The 19799-nt window shown below is 47.7% G+C and overlaps 1 protein-coding gene across 2 annotated transcripts in view; it reads left to right on the top strand.

Moving 5' to 3' along the window:
- Positions 1-16726, top strand: part of AHNAK (AHNAK nucleoprotein) — a 95251-nt gene extending 78525 nt beyond the window's left edge. For both annotated transcript variants that reach the window (XM_069565961.1, XM_069565960.1), the window contains exon 6: positions 16407-16726. In XM_069565961.1, coding sequence (XP_069422062.1) covers positions 16407-16414 — 8 coding nt within the window. In that variant the 3' untranslated portion in view covers positions 16415-16726. The remainder of the gene's footprint in view (positions 1-16406) is intronic.
- The last annotated feature ends 3073 nt before the right edge of the window (positions 16727-19799 follow it).

Genomic DNA, 19799 nt, shown 5'->3' with positions numbered 1-19799 from the left:
GCTGTTCTCTAGCCTCAGTTTCCCCCTGGCCAAAAATGGGGACAATAAAGCAGTGTTCATGGCAGTGCTGTTGTACAGATAAGATGGGATTATAAATGTGAAATACTGGGCATGCAGGCAGGGCTTAATAGACATTATCTGTTATTGTTGTTCCTCTCATCGAAGTGGGGTGTGTGATCTGCCCATGCATGGTCGGTTGTGTCCGAATCTTTGTGACCCTATGGACTGTAGCCTGCTAGGCTCCTCAGTCCGTGGGATTCTTCAGGCAAGAATACTGGAGTGGGTAGCGATTTCTTTCTCCAGGGGATCTTCCTGAGCCAGGGATCAAACTTGGGTCTTCTGCATTGCAGGCAGATTCTTTACCATCTGAGCCCCCAGGAGTCCACCTGCAGGCTCCTTAAGAATATATTAATTGCAGGACTTCCCTGGCAGTCCAGTGGTAAAGACTTCATGTTCCCACTGCAGGGGGCATGGGTTTGATCCCTAGTTGGGAAACTAAGGTTCCCCATGCTATCCAACCTATAAGATTAACACACATTTTTTTGAGACTAAAGACTTCTGCCATGAAAATAAAAGATGCTTGCTCCTTGGAAGAAAAGCTATGACAAGCCTAGACAGCATATTAAAATGTGGAGACATTACTTTTGCAACAAAGGTCTGTATAGTCAAAACTATGGTTTTTCCAGTAGTCCGATGTATGGATGTGAGAGTTGGACCACAAAGAAGGCAGAGTGCTGAAGAACTGATGCTTTCAAACTGTGATGTTGGAGAAGACTCTTGAGAGTCCCTTGGACTGCAAGGAGATCCAACCAGTCAATCCCACAGGAAATCAGCCCTGGAAATTCATTGGAAGGACTGATGCTGAAGCTGAAGCTCCAATACTTTGGACACCTGATGTCAAGAGCCCACTCTTTGGAAAAGAGTCTGACATTGGGGAAGATTGAGGGCAGGAGGAGAAGGGGACGACAGAGGACGAGATCGTTGGATGGCATCACCGACTCAATGGACATGAGTTTGAGCAAGCTCTGGGAGTTGGTGATGGACAAGGAAGCCTGGTGTGCTGCTGTCCATGAGGTTGCAAAGAGTCAGACATGACTGAGTGACTGAAATGAACAAGAGCAAAAGGCTTCTGGTCTTCTAGAGAGGCTTTTTAATGAGGAAACCTTCCAGGCGATCACTAGTAGCTCTTCTGCCAGGTTTCTGGCTGAGCAAGAACCTGGGGTAGACGTGAGGTGCGTTTCTGGAGATGAAAGCTGGGCTGCGGAGGGTGGGGTGGGGTGGCGTGGGAGAGACAATGGGTTGGGGGACAGCCTTTCTCTGCCCAGACATTGTTCCCTGGGCTTGTGTTCCCTCAAAACCTTCAGTTGTTGGTTTCCTTCAGTTTAGAAATCTTGCTCCCAAGATGGTTCTGAAGTTTTGTTGGAGGAGAATTAAGTTGAGAGCTGTGTTTGGCTTGTGGGGGTGATGGCACTGATGGCAGCTGAGAGGGCTGGCCCGAGATGCTGGCTCTTCCTGGAATCTTGAACTGAGCTCCTCACCAATCCTCTCCACACTCCTTTTTAAAAAGGTGATGAGCTCTTGATATTTACATCTGTCCGCACTCCTGAGTAACTGATTCTATGCTAGGTGCCTGGGATGCAAGTATGAGAGAGACATCCCAGACTGTGGGTCCAATAAGCTGAAAGCTGGGGGGTCTCTCTTTTGACGACTTCCCACCTCCTCCCTGGTGGAAAGGGCAAGTAGAGTGTTCTGGGCACAGAACCAGTGGGAGCGGAGGCTCAGAGGTGCCTTTGGGAAGCGTGAGAGGCGGGGCATGGCCGAAAGATGTTTTTCGTGGGGGAGCCAGCTGGTGAGACACGGGCATCCTTATCTTTGGGGAGACCCGGGTGACCTTATCTTTGGGAAGTGGGAGCCACTGGAGGTTTTCATACAGGGAAATGACACCAGCTAACTTTTGTTTTCAGCATCATCAAAACAATAGCAACCACAAAATCAGTATTAGGCACTTCCTTTGTGATAGGCATGAGCCAAATGCCTAATGTGAGTTAACTAGCTCACTTAATCCCACTTTGCAGAGTTCACAAAGCCCAGTCATGCAGCTGGGACAAACCCATATCTGTCCAACACCTAAGCCCTGGCTGTGACCGCTTCTCAACCTCCCCGAACCTCAGAGTCTGCATCTGTGATAAATTGCCTTGTAGATAGGGTTGTTTTATTAAATGAGGGACTATATGTGAAGCACTTGGCACAGTGCCTGGCACATGGTTAAGTGCTCAATAAACGTTAGTCATTGCTATTTTTGTTATTGTTGCTGATATCTGCTTTAGAGAGGGCCCCTGGCATGCTGGCTGTTGGGCGGTACCTTTAAGTTTGAAACCACATGGGCTGGTGCAAGGGAACTGGGCTAATAAAGCCAACCCTGGCCAGAGATGAACTTTTAATAGGGTGCTCAGCCAGCATCTGCCACACCTTCCCTGGTTGCCATGGTTACTGGCCTGGGCACCTGGTTCTCTCTCTCTGTTGCTGCTGCCTCTCCAGCTCAGGTCTGGGTGACCCTGCTCCCTCCTGGCAGTGTTCCATGACAGCTTCTCTGAGGTCACCTCCTGGACTCGCTGGTTTTGTTTTTGCTCCTGCTGAGCAGAGGCAGACTCCACAAGTGGCAAAATGAAGGATGAACTGGAGGGATCAGAGGCCAGGAGATGGTTGAAAGTCTCCAGCGGAGACAGGTGAGAGCTGGAAGGACTCCAGCCATGGGACAGGAGAGAGGACAGCTTTAAGCCATGTTCTGAGTTTAGAACTGATAAGATGTGGCAGTCTAACACATGAGAAGAGAGACGAAGTGAAAAGGAAATGATAGTTCTAACTTGAATGGCCCTATTGTGTTCTTGGAGCTTCACTGGTGGCTCAGTAGTAAACGAGACGTGGGTTTGATCCTCGGATCGGGAAGATCCCCTGGAGATGAAAATGGCAACCCACTCCAGTATTCTTGCCAGGGAAATCCCAAGGACAGAGGAACCTGGCAGTCCATAGGATCTCCAGGTTCATGGGGTCAAAGAGGAGTCGGATACAACGTAGTGACTGAACAACATTTCTATTCTTACTGTGCTTCATTCAGTGGATCTCATTCATTCTCGTGGCTTTAAAGACCCTGTGTAGGCTGTTCATCTCCAAAGTCTCAATTCCTTGAGCCCTAACTTTGCCCTCTTCATTGGATGTCTATGAGGCATTTCAAACTCAGCATTTCCAAAATGGAGCTCCAAGAATGGCTTCCTCTCTCCTTCCTGAACCTGCTTCTCCGTCTCAGTAAATGGCACTATTCTCCCATGTGTTCGAGGTGGAGCATGTGAGTGCCATCCTCCGTGTCTCCCTTTTCCTCCTCTCCTGCATCTCACTCATCAGCAAGTTCCATAATGTGCACCTTGGGACCACATCACAAAGGAAATACACCTCTTCTCTCCACCTCTATTGCCACCCTCCTGGCCAAGCCACCACTGCCTCTCACCCGGGAGACTCCTGAGTCCACAGGGGGTTCCCACTTCCACTCTGGCTCCAAATTCCAGCCGTGATGACCTTTTAGGAACAGAAATTTGATTGCTAATCCTCTTGCCCGATGACCTCTTACTGCACCTAACGTGACAACCACCACCATCCTGTGACTTAACAAGTGTCTACCCTCGTAATCTTCATCTGACTTCCTGCCTCCCATCACTCACTTCTCTGGCCTCACTGGCTTCCTTGGGATCCCCATAACGTGCCGAATCTTTCCTTCTTTGGGTTCATCCTCCATGCCACTGTCTGGAATGGCCAGCTTCTTCTCATTCTTCAAACTTCAGCATAAATGTTGCCTGTTTGATCACTCTCCAAGACCCAAGGAGGCTCCACATCCTTCTCAACATCCTCTTTAGCCAGTCATTTCACTCAGAGCACTCACTGATCACAACTTGGCATTTTTATTTACTCATCTTGCTTACTTTTTGTCTCCCCACCTGAGTGTCAAGTCTGTGAGGGAAACCTGGCACACAGAAGGTGCCAACAGGTATTTGGTGAATTGATCAACAGGTGGCTGATGGGGGTATGCACGTATGGAACACAGAGGGCCAGGACGACACTGATTTTCAAAGAGGGTGGTGGAGGGGCTGTCAAGGGGACCTGAGAATGAGGGATAGGAAGGTAAGAGTCAGTAAGAGGAGGGGCGTGACACATTGGTAGGGGACCCTTTTGGCTACAGCTAACAGCAAATCTGTCCAGTGATGATGTAGACAAGAGGGATTTATTTTTAGTTTTAAAAATTGAAGTACAGTTGATTTACAGTATTGTGTAAGTTTCAGGTATATAGCACAAAGATTCAGAATATATATGTATATATATACTCTTGTTCAGATTCTTTTCCCTTATAGGTTATTACATCATATTAAGTAGAGTTCCCTGAATTATACACTAGGTCCTTGTTGCTTATCTCTTTTATACACAGTAGTGTGTATATGTTAATCCCAGCTTCCTAATTTATCCCTCCAGTTCCAGTTCCAGTTCAGTTGCTCAGTCGTGTCTGACTCTTTGTGAGCCTATGAACCAAAGCACACCAGGCCTCCCTGTCCATTACCAACTCCCAGAGTTTACGCAAACCCATGTCCATTGAGTCGGTGATGCCACCCAACCACCTCATCCTCTGTTGTTCCGTTTTCTTCCTGCCTTCAATCTTTCCCAGCATCAGGGTCTTTTCAAATGCGTCAGCTCTTCGCATCAGGTGGCCAAAGCATTGGAGTTTCAGCTTCAGCATCAGTCCTTCCAGTGAACATTCAGGACTGATCTCCTTTAGGATGGACTGGTTGGATCTCCTTGCAGTCCAAGGGACTCTCAAGAGTCTTCTCCAACACCACAGTTCAAAAGCATCAATTCTTCGGCACTCAGCTTTCTTTATAGTCCAACTCTCACATCCATACATGACTACTGGAAAAACCATAGCCTTGACTAGATGGACCTTTGTTGGCAAAGTAATGTCTTTACCTTTTAATATGCTGTCTAGGTTGGTCATAACTTTCCTTCCAAGGAGTAAGTGTCTTTTAATCCCTCCACCCACCCCCTTTGGTAGCCCTAAGTTTGTTTCTCGGTCTGTGAGTAAGAGGGATTATTTTTCTCGTGGTTAAGATGGCCAGTAGCAGACCTCTGGTCAATGTCACTGAGGTCCTCTTGACCTTCCCTCAGCTTCAGGAATCACATTCTCACACGGCTAAGTTCAAAGACAGGACACAGAGCCGCTTGGGCAGAGCAGGAAACAGCATCTTGTCCTCATGTCTCCCTCTTATTTGTGGGGCTGGGTGGTGGTGGGGGGTTGTCCCCAGAAGACCCCAGCTGATCTCCATCTGTGTCCCACTGGTCAGAAAGGACCCATGTTGCTGTTGGACTAGAAGCTGAAATAAAAGAATCTCCTTCCTGTGTTTGAACCAAGCTGGGAGTCTGCCAGCTAAGGAGAAGGGAAATGGCTTTGAATAGGCAACAAGCAGTGCTTGCCCCACGTACCTCTTGCAAGGAAAAATCTTTTCTGTTGGGTTCATTGCCAAAAGGAAGTCAAATGGAATGGGTGTTGAGAAGTGGCTGTGAGCTTCAATGCTTCTAGATTTTTGTGACTCTTGAGAGGCAGTTCCCATTGAGTAGCCAGGCTGGGTTGTAAACGGCAGGGGCCTTAGGAATCCCCAGGGGGAAGTTCAGGAGATGAAATTGGGCTACTGGGAAGTTTGGAGTTCAAGGCGAGAGGAGAGATGGGACCTCTCTGGGCACAGGAGGCAGACACAGGAATTTTCATTCGAGGCATACCTGAAGGTGTGTATAGGCAGAGCAGAAGAAGCCAGCAGGAAAGAGAGGTAAGGATTTTGAAGCAAGATTGCAGTTGATTAGTGTGCCCTGAAAGAAACCGGGGGGGGGGGGCGGCGGCAGGTGAGATCACTGCACAAGAGGTGCTGGCTGTTACTGGAACACAGGGGAGGTTTTTCTAAAAAGACTCAGATGCCTTCTGAGACTGGAGGTGGCCAAGATGGTGAAGACCCCTGGGGGAATGAAAATTCCTTATTTCCCTTGATATGACCACGGGCTTATTTAGAAATTGAATCTGTAACCCTGATCTTTACATCAACATTTGTCTTAACATTTGATATAATAGACTCTCAAGAGATCTCCTTGGACTGGCAAAGAGATCATGCCAGTCAATCCTAAAGGAAATCAACCCTGAATATCCATTGGAAGGACTGATGCTGAAGCTCCAATACTTTGGCCACTTCATGCAAAGGGTTGACTCATTGGAAAAGACCCTGATGCTGGGAAAGATTAAAGGCAAAAGGAGAAGGGAGCCGGAGAGGATAAGATGGTTAAATAACATGATTAGATAACATCGCTGACTCAATGGACTTGGAATTTGAGCAAACTCCCGGAGATAGTGAAGGACAGAGGAGCCTGGAGTCCATGGCGTTGCAAAGAGTCGGACTTGACTTAGCGCCTGAAAAACAGCAACATACCAGACTCTAAAGAAACAGATCACACTTGTGTGATCGTACACTGGAGAGCCCAAGAACAAAGCCTGTCCTTGGATTTTCTTGTTCAGAAGGACGCAGCAGCCCAGGACAAGGTCAGAGGCACGGCTACTACGCAGTATGATCCCGAGGGTGGAGGTCACTGCACACACAGCATGGGGCTATCAGATCCTGAAGCCAGTGGCCAGCAGGGTGGACAGCGAGAGCCACGGGCTGGACAGAGAGGCCTTGGGATCCAGGTCCAGGCCCATCACGGACAAGCTGGGATTCGCTGGCACCTTCCAAGCCTGACATCATGTGCAGGGCTGTGGGTCATGGCGCCCGGCTCCTCCCTCTGCTGCCCACAGTTAGAGAACTTGCTGGCTCCACACAGGGGTTAAGGGAATGCCTCCCTGCCCCCTCCCCACCCCTCTCTGGGGAGTTGTGACCCTACTCAGTAGCCCCTGGAATAGAAGAGTGTTTTTCTTCCCCATTAGCCCTGGTCCGTCACTCCTGGCATCTTTCCCCTTTGTTTGGGGGAATGGTGGCCCAGCGCCCAGCTAGTAGGACTGGGAGCCAAACCTCTCCCCTCTGTTTATTCCAATCGTAGCTATGGCTGCAGCAGAAAGCAAACAGCAGTTTGACTAGAGGCAAGAGCTCAGTATTCCACAACACTGGAGGCTCGTGTCTGCTTACGTAGGCGGCATATAACACAACATTACGTTAAAATGAATATTAGCCCCAACAGGAAAAAAAAAATGCATTTTTAAGGGAAAGTTCTTAGCAGGAGTGTACGTCTGCTGAGTTGGTAAGATTGACACCTCCTCAAAAACTCCTTCATGTCCATCCCCAGCCTGTGCTGTCTCTGGGGTGTGGGTTCTGAAGGGAATACATCTGTCCAGGGATCACCCTCCTTATCCAGCACCTGGGGTAGGACTTTGGGCTTCATACACATCTCACGGAGTCGCTGGGGGAGGCTGACGTTGGTGAGAAGTGAGGAGCAGGATGGTCTGATCCCGTCAAACCTGCCACATTGGATCAGTCCGGCCCCGTTGGCTGGGTTGCCTGGACCCCACTTCATCATCTCTAACAGGGGACTCATGATAATTTCTCCCCCACAGGGTGGCTATGGGGAGAGTCAGTGAGTTTATACCTGGGAAGTGCTTAGACGGGTGCCCAGAGGGAATCAGTCACTCAGTCAACAACACAGGGTGCCTGGAGCTTGTCCCTGTTGTGCCTTGTGGGAAGGAAGCTCCAGACGTGCCCTCAAGGAACCACCAGCATCTCAGTGGAGGAGGAAAATGGACACCGTGGATAGCAGCAGGGAACAGCGAGGCCTGGGGGACCAGCCCTTCCCGTGGAGTGGCTGTCCTGGAGGGCCTGCAGCTGCTGGGTGGGGTGCGCTGTCAGCCAGCCTCGCTGCTTAATCTCCTGGCAGCCGAAGCAGGGAGAGAGGAGAATCTGGTATTCATCGTATGGTTGTTTCTAATTTCCTTCTGCTTTCGAGATCCTCTTCTGTGAGAGAACAATGCCCTGAGAGGCTCAGGCTTCCTCAGCTGGGCACCCGCCCAGCTCTGGGGGAGGTGGCGTCCAGGAGCCAGCTAGACACTTGCAGGCCAATGACATCTGATTCCCATCTTCTGAGAAATCTCTGGGCACAGTGGGGTTTGGTGGCTGGTTCGAATCCCCTCTTGTTATTTGTCATTATATGCCTGGGGCTTGGAGTGAGTCCTCTGGATCTCATTTATGAGTATTCTCTGAAAACGTTCCCTATTTGCCCAGGAAGGACAGTCCTTCGTGTCCCACCAGGAAAGCAGTACCATTGGAGGCTGGCTGAGCAGAGCGGGCTGTCGAACCCACAGCTCTTGAGACGAGAGCCACGAGGCTGCTCTGTGCCACTGTGTCCCCAGGAAGAGGGGGTAGAGGGCAGGGCCCTTGGGCACATCGTCCAGCTCACAGAACAGTGCTGGGGAGAGACCCTCAGCGGAGGACCCCTGGGGCTGGTATGGCCCCAGCCGCAGAAGTCCAGCTGGGGGCAGAATGCCCAGGACCACGTCCAGAGAAAGTGGGGTGGGGTTTCCTCATTCCTTTCTGTTGTCACACTTGGCCTCTTACTTGTGGATTTGAGTATATTTATCAGCCTTGCTGGGTTACTCTTTCATCACCAGAAAACAGAGAGAATCCTAAAATAGTGACCCACATGTGGAAAGGGGCAGAGACGGCAGAGAGCTATTTGACTCTGATCTTCAAGGCTGTTGAGAAAGAGGCTCTGAGGATGGCAGGTGGGAATAAGAGGAGTTAGGGGACAGCCCAGGTCTTCAAGGTCTTCAAAGGGTCGGCAAAGATCAGCTGTTCTCAAGATGGGACGAGACCAGAGCAGGCTTGCCTACATGTAAGTCACTCCGATGCTATCGTCAGAATTTCTGTCACATCCACATACCGTCATTTGCTATTTGTTTGATAGCTGTCTTTAAGTAGGTTTACTTTAAAAACCTTATGTTTAGGGCTTCCCAGGCACAGTGGTAAAGAATCCCCCTGCCAATGCAGGAGACCTAGGAGATGCAGGGTTCCATCCCTGGGTGGGGAAGATCCCCTGGAGAAGGAATTGGCAACCCACTCCAGTGATCTTGCCTAGAGAATCCCATGGACAGAGAAGCCTGGTGAGTGACCGTCCATGACGTCACAAAAGAGTCGGACATGACTGAGCACAGATACATAACTCGTGGTCTGGTGGTTAAGAATGCGCCTTGCAATGCAAGGGACACTGGTTTGATCCCGGTCCAGGAAGATCCCACATGCCGTGGAGTAAATAAGCCAGGGCGCCACAGCTCTGAGCCTGTGCTCCAGAGCTGGTGCTTGGCAACCAGAGAAGTCAAGGTAATGAGAGGCCCACAACAAAGACCTAGAACAGCTGTGACGTAAATAAATTAATTAAGAAAATAAATGTTAAATCTTACATTTAATTGCAAAAACACCTTTATATCACTACCATAAATGAAACCTGGAAGTTTTCTAGTAAGCACTGAAACAAAGTCTTAACTGCTAAAGTAAAAATGTTCGTCATGTGCCCCTGAAATCTTGAGCACCACCCAGGGCTTTGTGTAGGTTCTTGGTGTAGGCTTTTAAAAAAAGATTATTTATTTAAATTTACATTTGCTTTACTATTTATTAATTTTGGCCGTGACACTCATATTTTGGGATCTCAGTTCCCCATCCAGGGATTTAATCTGGGCCCTCAGTAGTGAAAGTGCAGAATCCTAACCACCAGACCAACAGGGAACTCCCTTTAATTTATTTTTATTAAAAAAAATTTAAATTGAAGTATAGTTGATTGACAATATTGTGTTAGTTTCTGGTGTAAAGCAAAGTGATCAGTTATACATATAAATATATATTCTCTTTCATAATCTTTTCCATTATGGTTTATTATATGATACTGAATATAGTTCCGTGCTATATAGTAAGACCTTGTTGTTTATCTGTTTTATATATGGTAGTTTGTATTTGCTAATCCTAAACTCCTAATTTATTCCTCCCCCGCCCCCTGCCCCCTTTGGTAACCAAACTTTGGTAAGTTTGTTTTTCTCCTATGCCTGTGAGTCTATTTCGTAAATAAGTTTGTTTCTATCACATTTAAAATTCCACGTATAAGTGATATCCTGTGATACTGGTCTTTCTCTGACTTACTTCACTTAGTATAATAATAGGCTCTAGGTCCGTCCATGTTGCACAAATGGCATTATCGCATTCTTTTGCGTGGCCGAGTAGGATTCCACTGTATATCTATAGCGATGGATATATAGCTACAGGGATAGACGTTTACACACCAGAGTGCCTCCACACTTGTCTGAGGGGGTGAGGTTGACATGGGCTACAGTAGGAGGGGGATGATTTGTATTGCCTTGTGACCCCATAAAGATGCCCCATGAGAGCACCCCAATGCTTGACAAAGGTTTCCCTGGAATCCGTATCAGCATCTCCAACATGGGAGAATGACAGCGTCTCCTTCAGAGGCTGGGGGAGGAGGGACTGAATTCATATATTCACAGGATGTTTAGAACAGTGTCCAGGGCCTAGTAAGCGCTCAACAGGTGTTAACACCTACCATGTGACTTGGGAGATTCTGACCGAGGGCTCTCCCAAGCCATCTGCCTGCCTGGAGACAGGCCAGGACTGACACGGTCTCAGGGCTCCCTCCTGCTCTCATGGATCTCTTGCTCTGTAACTTCTCCACCAGGACAGGTGTGGCCAGGTGGCCTGACCTTCAGTTCCCTCATAATTATAGGATTAAGCTAAGATTAGTCATATATATATATGACTTACGGTATTAGTCATCATGAAACACCCTCGCTGAAACTGTGGTCATCTATGTCCACTGGAAGCGCTGGCGTGGGCTGCCAGGGACCGGCACTCCTGACCCCATGCTGGGGGCTTGCTGGTTCTGGTTCTGCACCTCCATCTGACCAGTACTGGGCTGTTTCTGGAATGGGGCTCGTGGCTTGGACAGAGAAAGGAGCTGTGGGAAGCCATCCCAGATTCCCTGGTGGGACTGGAAATTCTGCTTCAGGCCCTGGAATTTTGATTTCCTCTGTGGCCTGGCACTTGCCTTTCCCTCCCCCCACCCACCCCTTATTCCTTTTTTCTTCTCTGATGCATCCTCCCCTCCCCCACTCAGATCCGTTTCCTCATCTCTAAAAGCGGGGGTTGCACTAGATCATATCTGAGGCCCCTGTGAGCTTGAAAAAGCTATGATTCACCTCCCAGCCACCCCCTCACTTTTCCTGTGGGTTTCTTGATTGACAGGGAGAAGAAAGGTAGGAAAAAGAGAAACAGGGAGAGTCCTGCATCCTCCAGTGTAGAGACCCCCACCCACCAGCACAAGAGTATCTGGTCCAAAGTAAAAACAGGACTGAGGCTGAGAAATGCTGCTTTTAGGGATGGAGAGACAGAAGGGAAGAAATGATTTAAAAGACAAATGTATAACAAATGCCCCCAGTTGATAAATGGCTAGATAATGAAAGGGACATTTCAGGGAGCAAAGAAATACATGGGAAAAAGGTTTTTAAAGGGGAAGAGGAGGATGTGCTTGCAAGGTGATCACCATGGGGGGTGTGAGTGTGAGCTGCTGGGCCCACGCTGAGGGGGACTGCCATCTCCTCCTCCGTGATTCACTCTAAAAGATGCTGCTCCTCTCTTAGGGGCTCCTCCAGTGAAATCTCAGCAGCACAGCCAGTCAGCAAGGGTCCCTGCTGATGCCGCCAATGAGCAGACTGGACAGTCCCAAGACCTAGGCAGTCGTTACCGCCTGAGCGTTATCATGGGAGCCGGTCGTGCTTCACTGATGTTTCGTGTGAGAACTTTGCTCCTCATTGAATTAACAATCAGTCTCCAACTCGACAGGAAGAGACCGCAAACATGAGATTATTAAAATAAATTAATATAGAGTGTCTTTATGACTGTGGAGGTGGGCAAACATTTCTGAAAGAGAACACCAAAAAAGCACTTCTTAACCATAGAAGAAAACTAGATAAATTGGACTTTATCAAAATTAAAAGCATCTCTTCATCAAAGTGAAAGTGAAGTCGCTCAGTCGTGTCCGACTCTTTGCGACCCCCATGGACTGTAGCCTACCAGGTTCTTCCGTCCATGTGATTTTCCAGGCAAAAGTACTAAAGTGGGTTGCCATTTCCTTCTCCAGGGGATCTTCCCGACCTAGGGATCGAACCCTGACCTCCTGCATTTCAGGCCGGCACTTTACCCTCTGGGCCACCAGGGCGCTTCATCAAAACCACTGTTAAAAACAGGAAAAGAGGAAAACTCTAATTAGAAAAGATACGTGCACCCCCAATGTTCACAGCAGTCTTACTCGTAATAGCCAAGGCATGGAAGCAACCTAAGTGTCTACTGACAAATGAATGGCTAAACAAGATGTGGTATACACACACAATGGAATATTACTCAGCCATAAAAAGAATGAATGAAATAATGCCATTTAGATTATCAAACTAAGTGAGGCAAATCAGACAAAGAAATGTAAATATATGTTATCACTTATATGTGGAATCTAAAAAAATGATACAAGTGAACTTATTTACCAAAATAGACTCACAGACATGGAAAACGAACTTTTAGTTATCAAAGGGGAAAGGCAAGGAGGGACAAATTAGGAGCTTGGGGTTGACAGATATACATTGCTATGTATCAAATAGATAACCAGCAAAGACCTACTGTATCGCACAGGGAACTATACTCAATATTTCATAATAACCTATAATGGAAAAGTATATGAAAAAAATCTGACTCACTTTGCTGTATGCCTGAAACTAACATAACATAGTAAATCAACTTCAAGTAAAAAAATAAATTTTTAAAAGGCAACTTTAAAAACATGAAACGGAAAGTCTCAGTTTTGGAAGAAGATAGCTGCAATATATATATCTGTACATATATCATTTCCAGAGTAAATGAAGAACCACTATAAATCAATAAGAAAAAGGCAAACAACCCAATAAAAGCTGAGCAAAAGCCTTACAGACACGCACAGAACAGCATGTACAGATGGCCAAATAAACTATGAAAAGGGGCTCAATATCATTACTCATCAGGAAAATGCAAATTAAAACCACAAAAAGATACCTCTGCACAGCCAGCAGAAATCCTAAAATAAGAGTGAACGCCAGGTGCCACTAACGACATGGGACCACTGAAACTACCGTGCATTGCTGTGGGAGATTATAGAGATAGCATAGCCTCTTCAGAACACTGGCGGATTCTAGTAAACTTAAAGCTATGCCTACTCTTGAATCCAGTAATTCCACTCACAGGTATGTATGACCAGTGCCTGAGCTGACCAAAAATTCTGTGCAGAGTGTTCAAAGGAACCACTGCCCAATCCCATCAACAGAAGACTGGAAACACTGATTATGGTACAGCCACACGATGGAGCGCCACACATGCCACCAGGACAGATTGCACGCTGTCTGCATCCACTCATCCCAAGTTCAGTGCAGTTCAGTCCAGTCGCTCAGTCGTGTCCAACTCTTGTGACCTCATGGACTGCAGCACACCAGGCTTCCCTGTCCATCACCAACTTCCAGAGCTTGCCCAAACTCATGTCCATCGAGTCAGTGATGCCATCCAACCATCTCACTGTCTGTCATCCCCTTCTCCTCTCGCCTTCAATCTTTCCCAGCATCAGGGTCTTTTCCAATGAGTCAGTTCTTCGCATCAAGTGGCCGAAGTAAAGTCTTTTTAAAGTGGAGTTTCAGCTTTAGCATCAGTCCTTCCAATGAATATTCAGGACTGATTTCCTTTAGGACGGACTGGTTGGATCTCCTTGCAGTCCAAGGGACTCTCAAGAATCTTCTCCAACACCTCAGTTCAAAAGCATCAATTCTTGGGTGCTCAACTTTCTTTATAGTCCAATCCCACATCCATACATGACTATTGGAAAAACCATAGCTTTGGCTAGACATCTGAAGTTCAGGGAGAAGCAAAGAGAAACTATGATGAGTCTGATGATGGTTGTGTTTGGTGGGTATATGGAATGAGAAGGTGCAGGAGGGAACTTTGGAGGGAGACAGAAATCACTTGTATACGGACTGGGGTGGTGGGTATATACGTGCATATAAATGTAGATGATTATCAAGTAGATGAATGCATTTTATGTACTTTTTACATGTGATGCTTTGGTTTAAAAAAATGAAAAGGAATGCAGATTCTCATGTCCAAGGGAAGTAATAACAGCAATAATAACGTATTAAACATCTTATATGTACCAGGAGCTTCGTATAGATTATTTCACTTCATCCACCCAAAGTCCCCTTTGACCAGGTAACTATGCTCATTTTACAGATGAGGAAACTGAGGCTTAGAGAGATTCACAAGCTTGTCTGAGACTCCCAGCTGGTAGGCGCAGGGGTCAGGACTTGAACTCCACAATCAGAACTCTTGCCGATGCCCGGGGATCAAACCCATACCCCCTGCACTGGAATCACGGAATCTTAACTGCTGGGACACCAGGGAAGTCCTTAGATACGATATCTTACAGAGAATTTCAGGGCTTTCCATCTATCTGCCAATGTAAGAAACGTGGGTTCCATCCCTGGTTCGAGAAGATCCCCTGGAGGAGGGCATGGCAACCCACTCCAGTATTCTTGCCTGGAGAATCCCATGGCCAGAGGAACCGGGAGGGCTACAGTCCACAGCGTCGCAAAGAGCTGGACACGACTGAAGCGACTTAGCACAGCACAGCACATAGAGAACTTCATCATGCATGCTGATATTCCAGGAACTGAAATCCGTTTTTCTTCTTTTTAAAATCCCTTTTATGCATCCTTTCCATGAATTTGTTTCAGTCGGAAGAAGAAAGAACTCATGGTTTCCTTCCCTGCCAGTTCATCCCAACTGTTCTGTGCGGTAAATTCTCTGGGAATGAAGTACTGATTACTGGCCATAGCGATCCGTGTTGTGAGCCAAGCTTGAATCTAGCTGTGCTTCCCTTAAACTGTGAGGCTCAGGAAATTTCTCAAAGCCCTTGTTTCCTTGTCTGTACAAAAGGGACTGCGGTACTTACCTTGTAGTCTCATTGAGAGGGTAAATCGAGGTCGTACGTAAGAAGTTCTCAGCTCAGTGGCAGCCCCATAGCAAGCGCTCAGAAGAGGGTGGTGTAGAAATGTCAGAGTTTTCCCTTTACTGATTCCCTTTTAATAATTCCCTCCAACACTGTTATTATTTTTCATTTTGGGGCCAGGATGCACAGCATGTGGGATCTTAGTTCTCCCAACCTGGGATTGAATCTGCACCCCTACATTGGAAGTATGGAATCTTAACCACTGGACTTCTAGGGAAGTCCCTCAACCTTCCTAAAAAGACTTTACTCCTCTCAACCATTCAACATATGTTTTGGGGAAAAAAGTTATGCTAATGATTTCTTCACAAAGTGGAGATACAGAGAGAAGGGGGCAGAATCATAGTGCTTCAGTGAGGGAGAAGATATGGAGGTCATTTTCAACCAGATTGATCAGCAAGATGGTATTGTTTGTGTGGACCTTCAAAAACGGGTAGGACTTGCACCTAGAGAGAGAACCGAGGTTATTCTAAGTCAGGGGAGGGAGAAGGAGGGGGTACCTAGAGGAGGTGGGATTGGGGGAAAGTGAGCCCCCAATCACTGTTTGGGTGAGTGCCTAAGATTTATGTTGAGACAGTGGAAGATCAAGTTGGAAAGGAAGACCGGTCCACCAAGAAGGCTGAGCATTTTCTAGAGGAACTGATGTCGTGGAACATTCTTGAGCAGGGGGTGGTGTAGGAGGAAGGTGGGGTATGCAGACCCACGTGGGAGATGAAATCAGCTCGGCCACAGGTAGAGATGAGTGGAGGGGTGGGATGGAAGGAGGGTGCTGGTAGATGGCAAAGGGGGAGAGAGGACTCAAGTCTGGGAGCTCCTCTCTGGCGTGTAGGAAGCAGGAAGAAAGTTGGTTTGGAGACAATGATGAGAGGCTCCTTAATGGCTAAGACCAGAGGTCGCACATCTCACCCCGCCCCGGTTCCTCACCACCTTCGGCCTGCTGTTGGCTCGTTCTCAAGAACACACTGTCCTCTCTGGCCTCAGACTTGCTCGGGGCACACGAAGGACAGACCCTGCCTTTCTCCGGGCTTCCTTTCTACCCCTGCCACATGGGAACCCGCAGAGGGAGGCGTGTCAAGACCAAAACAGATTCCACTGTGGAATCGCTTCCAAACTGACCCCTCCCAAAGGCAAGCATTTGTTAGGACGCTCTTCCAAGGGATGAGGGGGAACATTTTTTTTCTTCAGCCTGTGCACAGTTAACTAGAAAGCCCTCCTGATTTCGTGGGGAGATGCAAACTGTTTTGAGTAAAAATCTCTGTGCTATTGTTGTTTTACAGGGCCGTAGCCGAGGCCAGGAAGAAACCCGCCCCCTCCGAAGGTTGTTTTTGTGACGGTTCTTTGGAGCATTGTTCTAAAAATGGGAAATTACATATCGCTGTGCCAAAGGAAACAAACACCTGCAGTTAAAGGAATACCTTCCACGAGGTGGCTGTTAGCGCCGCAGCCAGTTCTAGAGGCAGGACTGCTGAGTGCCCGCTCTTTCTGGTGCATTTCGTCACTTCTCAGGGGAGCGGGTTTGTAACCAGAGTGGGCTTTGGTGACAGGGCTTAGGTGATGGTTCCTCACTTATTTACTCAATAAACATCTATCGAGCTTCTGTGCTGAGTCAACCTTTTCACTACTCCCTTCCCTGGCGTTGTTAAAATTACTGGGCATGTTGACGACAGGCAGCAACTGTCTGAGGCTGTTTTTGAGAGCCGGTTATCTGACTTCTGCCCCCAAGTGATGAAGACACAGAACATCAACTCCTCTCCTTCCTCTCCTTTCTTTCTCCATCTTTCTTCCCTTCCCCCTCCCCACTTTTTCTTCTCTTTTGTTGTTGTTCAGTTGCTCCGTCTGTCCGACTCTTTGTGACCCCATGGACTGCAGCTCACCAGGCTTCCCTGTCCTTCCCCATCTCCCGGAGTGTCTTTATTAGTCTACACACATACACACACAAATCAGTATTTTCAACATGTCATTCAATACATTTCTTTAGGCAAAGAATTTTTCAAAGTTTCGGGTCACTGGGGTACAGTCTGAAATTCTTGTCTACGGGGTAGATATCAAGAGATAATTTTTTTGGTTTTGGGTTAATATTTAACATCTTCAACGTCAATGCGATTGCAGAATAGTCAGGTCTTGAAACTGATCGATCGTGAAGTGAATACATTTCAGATGGGTTTGTGGGTTCAAAGAATCCAGTTTAATTGGCGAATCTCATCTTCATGAGAAACGAGAAGGAAGAAGGAAAGAGTGAGTTTCTGAGTTTTTGGAATGTGTTGATGACTTCGGTTAGAACTTCCTGCCCACAAAGTGCTTGCCTTCCTCCAGCAGGTTGGCCAAAGAGTGATAGCCCTGACTTTGGGAGTTAGGGTTACCTCGCTGGCACCATTTGGTCATCACTGCGGTCCCACCTGGAAGAAGAGAGGGGGAATAAAAAGGCTCTCCCTTCGTGTAATGTACTTAATCTACAGTCTTAGTTTCCACACTGGTCTTAACTTATCCACTAGAGGACGAGTCCAGTAGCTGAGTTTTGTTTTGATTTTTTTACAAAGATGTATTTTTTTAAAAAAAATTTTATTTATTTATTTGTTGTATTGTTTTTTGACTGCATCGGGTCTTAGTTTTGGTGTATGGGTTCCAGAGCCCGTGGGCTCTGTAGTTAAGGCACGTGGGCTTGGTTGTCCCTCGGCATGTGGGATCTTAGTTCTTTGACCAGAGTTCGAACCCAAATCCCCTGCATTGGAGGGTGGATTCTTAACCACTGGACCACCAGGGAAATCCCAGGAGCTGAGCCTTGAAGGAATCTTAAAGTTGCCAGATTTCGCAGATAACAGCATTAGGTTGGTCAAAAAGTTTGTTTGGGTTTTCCCATAAGATCAATGCAAGATGCCTGGTTAAATTTGAATTTTAGATAAAATAATGAATTAAAAATATGTATGTTATATGTATATAGCTATATCCCAGACTTTGCATAGGGCATGGAGGACGGAGCTTGGGTCTTCAGGTGACTTTTTGGAAAGGGGAGACTAGAGTTTGGGGAGGCGGGAGTAGCATGGGTTTGTGGCCTGTTTCGATATTAATATGTGTGCTGCATGGTAATGCGGGAAGTGTCGCCCGAGGAAGGAGGTCTGCGGCCGGGAAGATGGTCTGTCGGGGGCTGGCAGCATTAGGACACGGGCCCTTTGCTCTTCCTTCTGCCCCATCCCCCTGGGTTGGGGGACTGATGAGAAGTGGGTTCTGGTTGTCCTTAGACACCCCCTGCCAGGGTATACCTCGTGGCTCTGTAGCCTCAGGACCTGCGTGAGGGACACAGTATAAGAGCTGCGTCTCCCAGGGGCGGCTGCACACTAACCGAGCGTCCAGACTGAGGGCTGCAACCAGAAGCGCATTGGTGGCGGGACTTCCCTGGTGGTCCAGTGGTTAAGAATCCGCCTTCCAATACAGGGGATGCAAGTTCGATCCCTGGTCTGGCAACTAAGATCCCACGTGCTGCGGCATGCAGTCTATACGAGAACCACCCTGAACACACGTGACTTTGTCTAGAAAGCCCATTCACCACAACTAGCGAAGCCTGTGTGCAGCAACAGGAGCAGCCTGTTGCCAAAAAAAAAAAAAAGCATGTTAGCAGGTTCATCAACCAGAGGCTAGTGAGCCGAAAGGCACGCCCTTTCCTGCAGACGAGCGTCAGGAAGGTCGGGAGGCGAGTGCAGTTAGAACCGCTAAGCATTCTTCCACCGCACTTTCTCTCCACTCAGGACCCCTGTGCCTCCCTCTCGATGCAATCCACTTCCTTCTCTGTGGCCCAGGACACCGGATTTCCATGTCCTACACGACACCCACATTCTAGTCCCACCCCCCAGATGACTCTGTCATCACCCTGGTGGAGTGTAGGCTGTGGCTGCATTCTTTTCTTCTAGTTAGAGACCGTCTCTTGATTCATTCCCCGAAGATGGCTTACTGTATCCACTGTCTGTGAATGGACCAGCCTAACCTGGAGGGCAGCTTATTTCCAAGCCCTGTCCACTGCTATACCCCTGGTGTAGGTAGGGGAAGCAGCAGGATTTGAGTCCAGAGCTTGGGCAGGGCCAGGCTCCCAGGAGGGCCTCCTAGGCTACTGAGGAGTCTGGACTTTATCCCGTAGGGGACTGTTAACAGAGAAGGATTTTCATCAAAAGCATTGAAGATGACTCTTTGATTTTTGGCAACCGTGGGAAGTATATTGTGGAAAGGGATGAAACTGAAATCTTAGAGGCCACTTAGGATGTAGGATAATGGTCTCCCAGTTTGATCTCATCTCCAGAAGCTGTGAATATGTTAGGTTACATGACAAAAGGAAAGGAGGGTGGCAAATGGAATTGAAGTTGCTAATCAGCTGACGCTGAGATGAAGTGATCACACCTGGCTGGGCCCAGAGCAGTCACAAGGGTCCATCCACATGGAAGAGGGAGGCAGAGGAGGAGGCCAGAGGGAGTGTGGAGCCTGCACCACTGATTTGAAGGTGGGAGCAGGGGCCGGAAGCCGAGGAATGAAGGTGGCCTCTAGAAACTGAAAAAGGAAGGAAACGCACTCTCCCCTGGGAGTCTCTGGAAGGAGCACAGCCTGCCAACACTTTGGGTTTTAGTCCAGTGAAATCATTTTTAATTTCTGACCTCCAGATCTGTAAGATAATACATTTGACGATTAAA

This window comes from Ovis canadensis, chromosome 21 (genome assembly GCF_042477335.2).
Source record: "Ovis canadensis isolate MfBH-ARS-UI-01 breed Bighorn chromosome 21, ARS-UI_OviCan_v2, whole genome shotgun sequence".
Lineage (NCBI taxonomy): Eukaryota > Metazoa > Chordata > Mammalia > Artiodactyla > Bovidae > Ovis > Ovis canadensis.
The sequence above is the reverse complement of the archived record's forward strand: the minus strand, read 5'-3'. Positions and strand labels throughout refer to the sequence as shown.